Here is a 10,314-nt window from a genome sequence, read left to right on the forward strand (position 1 = left end):
GTCTCTGCTACCAGTACTGGCGCCACGGACAACTAGGCTTTCACCCATGCTGGCAAGGCCTACATTGTCGTGGCCTGGACTACCATCACTGCAGGAGAGGTTTAGGGTGTTGGTACTTCTTTCTGCTGCAGTAATTTCAAAATACAAATGTATGTTAAGTGGAAACAAGTTGTAACTCTTAAAATAAATTGCCTTGCAGATGAAGAGCAGGTAGACTGAAACAAGATCTTTGTATTTTTATTCAGCATGTTGTTAGAAAAAAAAGCTCATAAATTGACACAACTTTCACTTTCAATTTATAGTAAATTAGATGGAAGAAATCAGTTATATTTTCTAGTTTCATGGATATGTTCAACCATTTATTGTTCCATACTCAAGGTCTTATTCCTTTTTATATGTCTACTAAATTTCAAACTAACTGATTTGGATTGACTAGGTCAACATTTTGTCTTAAGACCTTGTGTGCTTCACGTGAGTGGTAAATAAACAAGCATGAAAATAAAATCAATTAAAAACGATTTTTTTTATTTCTGTGTTTAATAAACAAAGGCATGAAAACAAAGTTTTAGCTGAACAAAATATATAAAAATATTTTATTTAAAAGACATCAGACTTTAACAAATCAGCGTAAATCAATGCGTCTCATCTCATCTACAATCAAACAACTTTCCCGAAGATGCAGCAAACATCCCAAACCCTCAGGATTTGGTTTGTTTGGACTATATTTTAATGAATTCTTGATGAATCCTCAAACCAACATTCATAACTGTAACATTGTAAAAATAACTGGTAAAACAAAGGATAAAATTTTATCTGAATTCAAACCGACCCTGTTTATAATGCATGTTGTATATTAATAAATAGTATATTTGAATTGTTTTCATCTGTATAGTGAGTATTGTGTTGTTCTGAGGTAAACTACAATGAAAGGAGTGGTCCAGATCTTCTGAAAGGGAATTCTGCTGAACAGTTATGAATAGGTTCAAATTACACAGGCTTCTGGGGCAGCTTCCCATCTAATCTCTGTTAGAGCATTGGTGGGTGAGGTTCCTTTTGGTCCAATATCTATGGTGACCCAAGAGGGTGGGTGCACTTTAGGGCTCCCCCTTGATGTGTAAGTTGACGGCTTTCAGGGGAGGCCCTCACCCTTTTGGTGGAACCCAGCGCCCCCAAAAGGGTGATGAACTCCCCTTGGTTCCCTCGGAATTTGAACCCTGGTTGTGAATAATGAATTTTAATGGTAGCCTTTTGAACAGTTTAAATTAGCAGAAATAGAGACTCATTCTGAGTGTTCTCACTTCAACAGGCACGTCTTGAATTGGTCACAGCTTTTTCATAGACACAGTTTCAAAAGGTTGAAACTCTGACTTTACTTGCAACCCTAAAAAGTCCAAATGAATGGAACTGGTCTCTTACAAGGATTACCATGCCCTGTATGGCTATTATATTCCTCCACTGCCAACAAAGCCATGGAGAAACAGAGCTAAAGCAAAGACACACACTAAGGGAGTGAAGTCATTCAAAGTTTTACCACTAGCAAAAACACTTTTGTCAGTATTGATCAATGAGACAGGCACATTTTTAATGGTAGGGGGAATAATAGGGTTAATGGCTGGCTTAGTGGTTGAGTTGGTGGTACGGGCAGTGCTAGGGCTAATGGTGGGACATATAAATTGTAGGTCACTGTTAACACCGGGGGAAGTGAAGGTAACAAATCCTGGTTTCATGCCAGTGACAGTATCTTTGATCCACGTCTGATACTTGGACACTCGAGTGTAGACCCCTGGTTGCATTGGGAGAGCACAGCCTTTACCGAAACTCACAATTCCAGCCTGGATCCATGAAAATCCACTTTTTATTACCAACGGCCCTCCTGAGTCTCCCTGTAAGAACAAAGAGAATACATGTTTTTCTGGGGGGGAAAAAATCATTTTATTTCTTCTAACGGTTCATCAGCTACCCATGCATTTTCTTCAGTTAAAATTCACTGTGTTCACACACACAGCCTTATACTTTCAAAAAGTAGTTCCATTCTATATAGTCAAAAATACAACTACAGTTCAAATATATGTCATGGTAACCTCAATACATTATGCGCCCCCCCCCCCCCCCAAAAAAAATTATAATAAATAATGGCCCAGGTGTCACTTCAATCAACAAAAGCTCAAGAAAACAGCACAAAAAATGGGTGTCAGGAACATTCAGTAGAATTAATATGGAAACAAAATTTATATAGAAATAAAACATTTTGAACTAAAAATAAGGACCATACCCAAAGCAGTATGCAATTGTCACTTTTTGTACTGTTAATCTAGATCCAGGGTTGATAGTAGAAGCACAGGACTAACCTCTAGATAACCAGACCATAAGAGTACAAAAACATACCCAACTCTGAAGGTGCAAGAGTAGTACTTCTGAGAGTACCATCCCAGTAATTAGACTACATACCCACAAATGTAGAACTGGGTAGATAAAGCTGGTGTTACTTAAAACTTGATCAAGGTTAGGTCACTTCCCAGGTTGGTTTTGCTACAAATATTTAGCTTTTCTATCATCTGAGATTTATAAAATCTATTTAAAAGCTCAGAGGGATAACCATCTGTGTTGCCTTAAAAGAGGAGAACTAACGGGAGTGTTTAACAACAGCTTAGTCTCTATTACACATCTTTTATTTACATGAGGTGTTCCCATTCTCCGTGGGACAAGTTGGAAAGCCTATACAGGTTCAGACAAAAGTTTCAGACACACCTTCTAATTCAAAATGAATGGAATGGAGTATCAAAATGTTTTCTTGGTAATGCCTTTAGTGTCAGATAACTTTGGATAAGCAGAATCCTCTACTGAATGTCCTAGTTTTTATTAGACTTTACTCCTTGGTGCATACTCAAATGCATGCATGTTTGTATTTCTTGTCTTCTTAGAAAACTGTAGCTATATGGGAGCATTTCTATGTTTCACTAGCTGCAGCTTAAAACTAAATTTGTATCCTAGTGCCTTTCATCTTGGAGCATGGGGTTGGTGTTTGATGTCTTGTTCCAGTTGCTCAGTCAAATTTTTCATGACTTGTGTTGAGTAAAGGGCGAGTTGAGCAGAATGAAGTTGGAAATTATTTTTTATTATCAATTCTAACTTAGGATTCATACAATCAGTAAAACTATCGAATAGAAAAAAACACAACAACAATATAATTAAGATGATTTTATCGCCTTGTGCTTTTTTAAGCATACTTATACTTTGTATTGTCTTCTAAATAATACAAAATTAGGTCCCTAAAGAAAAGGAAAGTCATGCCTCTTAGAGCAGAGGTTCAACAAGAAACAGAATCAACAGAAGGTCACACCAAAGCTAGCCTGAACAGGTGAGTGTTTAGCTGCATTTTAAAGGAGACCACTGAGTCCACTGATCTCAGACTCAGAGGGAGAGAGTTCCAGAGTCTGGGGGCCGCAGCAGCAAATGATCTGTCACCTTTGGTCTTTAGCCTGGTGCGCTGCACAGCCAGAAGGCTTTGGTCACTGGACCTCAGGGACCTGCTGGGGGTGTAGGGACTGAGAAGATCACCAATGTAAGATGGTGCTTGTCCATGTAAGGCCCTATAGACCAGAACCAGGATCTTGAAATTAACCCTGAAGTTGACTGGCAGCCAATGAAGCTGGAGGAGAAGCGGGGTGATGTGGGTCAGGAGCTGAGGAAAAGCATTCTAAACCTTGTCTATGGGCGACGGTGGCACAGGAGTTAAGTGCTCGCCCCGTAATCGGAAGGTTGCAGGTTCGAGCCCCGCTCAGTCTGTCACTGTTGTTGTGTCCTTGGGCAAGACACTTAACCCACGTTGCCTGCTGGTGGTGGTCGGAGGGACCGGTTGCGCCAGTGCTGAGCAGCCTCGCCTCTGTCAGTGCTCCCCAGGGCAGCTGTGGCTACATTGTAGCTCATCCCCACCAGTGTGTGAATGTGTGTGTGAATGGGTGAATGACTGATTGTGTTGTAAAGCGCCTTGAGGGGTTCCAGAACTCTAGAAGGTGCTATATCAAATACAGGTCATTTACCATTTGTCGTTAACCTGAAACTTCGCTGGGGCACAGATGAGGATCTCAGTCTTATCTTCATTCAGCTGTAGAAAGTTTGCAGCCATCCAGGTTTTATTAGTCTAAGCTGGAGTGTAACAGCTGCAACTTAGACATCTCATTGGACTTAACCCTTATATGCTCCTTGTGCATTATTAGCTCACGAGGAGCAGAAACACTGCAAAAATTAAAGGAATCTATAAGGGTTAAAGAAGATGTACAGTTGAATGTAATTTGCACAAAGATGGTGAGAGATTCCTTTAAAGAGCTCAGGATATACTGGAGAGGGAGCAGGTAAGGGAGGAATGGTACAGGCCCCAACTTAGAACCTTGTGGGACACCATGGATAAGAAAGTTGGTGGAGGACCTAAACTTGTAGACAGTCACAGAGAAAGAACGCTCAGATAGATATGAGGAAAACCACTCCAGAGCAGATCCTGATGGGCCTACCCAGTATCTCAGCCTCTCCAGTAGCAGGTGATGGTCAACAGTGTCAAAGGCTGCAGTCAGGTCCAGCAGGACTAGGACAGAACAGTCCCCTGCATCACTGTGAGTCAGAAGGTCATTAGAGACCCTAAGAAGAGCAGTTTCAGTAGAATGAGCTCTACGAAAACCTGACTGGAAGCTATCATAGATGTTATGTTCATCAAGAGCAGCTGTGGATTGTTTAGCCACAACATGTTTCAAGAGTTTGGAGATTAACGGAAATGCATAGATGAGTCTGAAGCTGCTTTGGAGAGAGGGGTCAAAAGGATGTAGTTTTATAAAGTCAGCAAAAGTAAAGACAATATAACGAGAGTAAAACACACCAGTAGTGCATGGTTCATGTAAAAAAACAGCTGCTATTAGGTTTGAACAGAAATGAACCTTCAACAATTCTACATCTAGTGATATCTTTCCACATATGGTTATTTTTTCAAAGCATTTATGCTCCGAAAACACATTTTTTATGAGCACTGAGTTAATCATGTTGAAACGCAAATTTTATTAGTTTAAAACTAATGTCTGGATGTGATACATACCCTGCACTGCCCTTTCCCTCTCTTCCCACACTTCCCTCTACGATTTTGCTCCACTTTTACACTGTCACCTCTCGGCAGAGCATAGTGTTCTTCCCCAAAGTAGATTATTGTTAGCATCAGTGGTAATGGATTCTCCTTTGTAAAAAAAAAAAATACATGAACCAAAACGTTTATGTTTATTTCCTAACTCAGTGAATATTTGTGTTAGAAAAAATTATGCTCCACAACCATAGAGCAACATTGGACCCCATAAGGACAATTGGTCTTTCTTTGGTACCCGATTATACCTGATGAGGTTAAAGAGAAGGTTGCAGAAGCCAGATACACAGACATATGATAATTACCTGACAAGAGTCCTTCCCTCCAGCTTTAAGTCCTGCACATATCATGTTGTCAGTGATTTTGTAGAAGTTTAGGTTGTAGCACGAGCACTTCTTGTGTCCCACTATTGGTACATCTACCTCTTGCAGAATGTTGGCCAAAAATCCTGAATCTAGTTCAAGAAAAATATTTTAGCTTCAAATCCAGAAGAAATATTGTTAAAGATAACAAATGATCAGTAACTTACCAGTCTTACCAAAACCAGTGACCCAGGTTGTTACCCCGTCATGGAACGTGCTATTTACTGAGGCCAAACAGACCGGCTGGATGTAGCTAGTAAAATTGACAGGAGATGACAGTTTCAGAAGGCAGAGGTCATTTTCGAGGGTGTTCTTGTTGTATTCAGGATGACAGATGAAATGTTCAAGTGTTCGAATTTCTTCCTTGGGGTTGGAACTTGACAGGTTGTTCAGACCCAAATGGGCACTTGTGAAGTTGAGGCAATAGCTTGAAGAACAAAAAAAGAGTATTTCACAGTTTTAAGTTGCACTTATTAATAAACAATCATAAACACATGACAAAACTCTGGTAAAAAAAAACCTAAAAAAATGGATTTGTAAAAGATGCTCAAGTGAAGGAAGCCATGCCAACATGGATTGCTATTCCATAGTTAAAAAGTTATTTTCATTATCAATTCCAGAACCAAATTCTAACTTAACGCTGTGACCTCTCACCTTGTTATGCAGTGAGCAGCTGTCAGCACCCATTGGTTGGTGATCAGTGACCCTCCACAGTAAGCAAAACCAGACCACTTTAAAGCTACCTGCCAAGGCCAACTTCCTGGGGATGCATCTTGACCCCCAATGATACGAGTGTTGAGTGCTGCTTTTCCACATCCTGACAAGAAAGAAAAGATCAAAGATTTTAAACAGAATAGATGCAAAAGGTACTTATAACTGATTGCAATTTCAGTTTGCATGGACAGATAATTGTGGTTAAACTTGGTACCCAAAAGACAGCCAAAATATGGGTCCAATAGAAAAAATATGACGGATTAATATTGATGTAAATAATAAGTGAACCTTTTGGAAATTTTATTTAATTTGAACTTTCAGTGAAGTTATCATGAACTACAAAGAATGGCTAGCTGACTCTGTTAGCATTATTTTTTTCAAAGCTCCTTTTATGTTCAAATCTATATCACAGTAGTGGCAACACATTTTAATGTACATTAGGTACTTTAGTAGAGGTTCATTTTACTAACCAAAAACCCAAACCCTAACCAATGTTCTCCCAGTTTATGCGCATTCAACTCTTTCCAGGCTGAATGATAAAGTCAGCCAATCAAATGGTTCCGTGCTCTTTAAATCTGAAAAGACAACATTCAATTAAAAAAAAAGTGTAAAATAAATTTTTGATGCTTACCAGGTTGCTGTGAAAGACAACCTGAAATGTGAAAGAGAAAGATGTTAAATCAATCACATTAGCTCATGGGAAAAGTATGTATTTCATTAATTAGCAAGTGTTATTACAGTAACATTGAAAGCTGTTTTTCATTGCCGATATTTAATGATCTTTCTTTTGTTAAAAAGCATTATTTTGCAATGTGAGGATTTTAGTTTTAGAATTTCACATCTATTCTAAAACTGTAACAGTTACCGCTGTTTATGCTGTAATACAGTGTATCACCACATGGTGGCAAAACTTGTCTTATTATCAGTAGGTTAACCCTTTTCTCTTCTTCTTCTTCGTCGAAATTCTCGTGTGTGTACAAATTAAATGAAATCAAAGATCCCATTAATCCCAGAGGGAAATTAGAGTTTCAGTACACACAATTCAGAGATCAGACATACATGGGCAAGACACATGACAAGAATTGGTGACTGTGGTCATTCGCAACCCTGAGTAGCGCTACCTAAATAGAGATAAGAGGGTTACATGAGGAATTGATTCGGGAGGAGGAAAAAAAGGCACTTCACAGCTACTCTCCCACCAGGAGGGCAGCTTTGCTCTGCAAAAAAACACCTCAAACTGATATGCAACAGACTCCAGACAACACAACATGAAACTCCAATAGGAAAGTGGGGGTGGGAGTGGGAGGTGTGTGTGTGTGTGGGGGGGGGGGGGGGGAAGGGGGGGGGGGCTGGGATCCTGTTTCCCCCAGTGAGAGCAGCCCTCTATGACGCTCAGCCACTGTAGTCACAGGTGGGAGGGAGATCTCAGGAGAAGCGCAGAGCACATTGACTCCTGCAGGCTGATGACCTCGCCAGGCTGAAGTCCACCAATCCGAAGGTTGGGGGGGTCGGGTTTTCACAGCATCTGTCTTGCATTCCTTCGTGGGGGTTTGTTGCTAGCCTCTCAAGACTGTTATGGCATCAGATTCGGATAACAAGACTTTGTTTGGGAAAGGCTGAGATCATTTTCCTCTCTGCCTTTAGTCTTTAAACTGATCATTCCAGTCCTTAAGTGAAGCCAATTTGGCTTTTTAAACTTGTCCATACCGTCCGGTGACCCTCTCCGAGATGACATCCATTTTGCGCACTAATACTGGTATAGCAGCTACAACATTGTCCAGCTTACGATTCACCTCGAGTAACATCCCAGTCTGTGAGGTCTCCACACAGACGGTGCTTTCCGTGGGTGCGTGTCGCCCTCCAGTCGCTCCCGTCTTCCCAAATTTCCAGAAAACCAGATATCCTCCCACACCAATCAGGAGAAATCCAGTGATCATCAGGCCAAATATCCACACGTCTTTGATATCCTCAATGGACAGCTGGGAGAGGCATATGAGCTTCCATTGTTGGTGTGATGTTCTCATTGTTGAAAAAATCTTATCAATCGCATTGAATGACCAATTTATCAAATCCATGGTTAAAAATAGGGTTTTTCAGAAGAAATGCAGAGAAGCGCTCTGTGGGCAGACAGGACAAAGAGCCTTGGGAAAAAAAGATAAGGGAGCAAAAAGAGAAGTGTCTGTACTCTGCGAGTGCCAGGAAGAACTTGGACTAGTGTGTTCTTCAGTAACATTCACTAAAGCATTTTGCTTTTTTTGTATTCAAAATAATTTAATCTTTGTGGAAAGTGACAGGTCATTGTTTTTTTGCTCATCAAACACCTCCATACGGCCGGCTTAATCTCCACCCTGCCATACATCACAATACTCAAACCCATGGCTCCTGGTCGTGGAGGGCAACTCGCCACATGTTTTAACTGTTCCGATGCTCAAACATATCAGATTCAACAGCATGAACTCAAGTTTTTCAAAAGCCTGTTAATCAACTATTGATGCAAACCATGTGTTGTTGCTACATGGAAACAAAGTAAATCCGTAGACAGTGGCAACTGAAAACGATTAAAAAGCTCTGATCTACCCAGTGAAAAATTTTCTGTATCTAGTTTCTTAGTATTTGTTGAGATCAGTCCCTAAAATTCAAATCTTCCTCAAACTTTTTTAGCTTGCGTCATTGCACAACAGAGCACTCATTTAAATCAATGATTCAATATAGTTTTGTTTAAGCAAAATTCACAATCTTATGTGAGAGGGATTTGAAATTGGATTTAAACATTTTTATTAGGAATGTCACAATTAGATTTTGATCACAGATTGAAGGATTCCTAGGTGGTGGGCATCAGATATTTATGTAGCCACTTGGCTCCTGATCTCTATAAGCACCTTTGTCTGAAGCAGGGCCAGAGTCAAGAAGACCAACAATGATAATGCCAGTGTCGTGTTAAATTTTCTGTTTATTTTGTTTTTCAAAATCTTAAAATATGACAAAATTCTGCATGTCAACATGAACAAAATTATTAGATGTATATAGATTATGCTCAAAGTGGAGTGTACGAAATATCAATCAGAGATGTATAAAAGCCATTTAAATATACAAATGTTTAAAACTGGGTTTATTACATCTGATTAGGAATAACAAAAACACAGTCAAAAACTAAGATATGACTTTTTTTTAAATACCGAAAATTGACAATAGGTCAACCTAGAAGATGAAGGTGTATACATCGCAATATGTCCATAGATGACTGATTATTTCTTTACAACTGGTACGGCCTAACGTGCATGTTCGCATTTTCGTGGAATGAGTGTTACACTCTGTTGTGTTACATTAGCATCAATGTATATTGGATTGAAAATATCTTAACAAATTTAGCAAATATAAGTCTTACCTTTGCACATCAGAATGATCATCACAGCATACCCTGATGCAAATGTTTGGAGAGCCATCTTCAAAATAATCTAGCATCACTAGGTCTCCTATTTTTAAGCCCTTGATTTTAAGTTCAACTCCACCCCAATGCCTTGCCCATCCAGGTATCCACCGCTCTGACCTGAAATGAACCCCAGGCTTTTCTACGTAGCTATCATGCTGGGATATCTGTGTTGGCTGGGAATTGTAAAAGCAGCACGCTAAATTAGATATATTCTGTAACACTGGAAAATAGGTGAAACTGTTTTCCACTTCTCAAGTCCTTAAGAGAGATCAGGCTAGCTAGATAAAAAAAATAAATAACAGAAAAACTTCCTGGAAGTCTGATTCTGTCAGAACAATGATAGTGATATATAATATAGGCGTCTAAATGCCTTACGTAAGAGAAAGCTATATACATATCAAGGATTTTTGTACAGTATCTAAATCAAAGGTTTCCAAGCAGAGAGTTGCAACCCCTTCTATTACTGATGAAAGTAAATCAGATAATATAACCACACATTTATCAGTTTATCAAAGTTTTATAGACTATAATGAAACTGTGGGAACCACCCAACCCCTTGGGAACCACTGGCCTAGACAACAATCTATACATGAGCCTTGATCTGGTGTGAACGTCCAGGGAGCCAGTGCTTGAGCGCACGCACACACACACAGTGAAACCAGTAACAATGGCCAAGAAAATACACTCAG

At 39.7% G+C, this 10,314-nt stretch overlaps 1 protein-coding gene across 1 annotated transcript; it reads right to left on the reverse strand.

The window, feature by feature from the left end:
- Window positions 1-548: 548 nt before the first annotated feature.
- LOC107376999 (chymotrypsin-like protease CTRL-1) lies at window positions 549-9,699 on the reverse strand. The gene is made up of 6 exons (XM_015946356.3): window positions 9,581-9,699; window positions 6,827-6,847; window positions 6,136-6,298; window positions 5,649-5,908; window positions 5,425-5,573; window positions 549-1,883 (listed from the first exon to the last, which is right to left on the reverse strand). Exons 1-6 carry the CDS (start codon window positions 9,636-9,638, stop codon window positions 1,443-1,445), a joined length of 1,092 nt encoding a protein of 363 aa, XP_015801842.3. The 5' UTR covers window positions 9,639-9,699; the 3' UTR covers window positions 549-1,442.
- Window positions 9,700-10,314: the final 615 nt, after the last annotated feature.

The sequence above is a fragment of the Nothobranchius furzeri genome, chromosome 2 (assembly GCF_043380555.1).
Source record: "Nothobranchius furzeri strain GRZ-AD chromosome 2, NfurGRZ-RIMD1, whole genome shotgun sequence".
Lineage (NCBI taxonomy): Eukaryota > Metazoa > Chordata > Actinopteri > Cyprinodontiformes > Nothobranchiidae > Nothobranchius > Nothobranchius furzeri.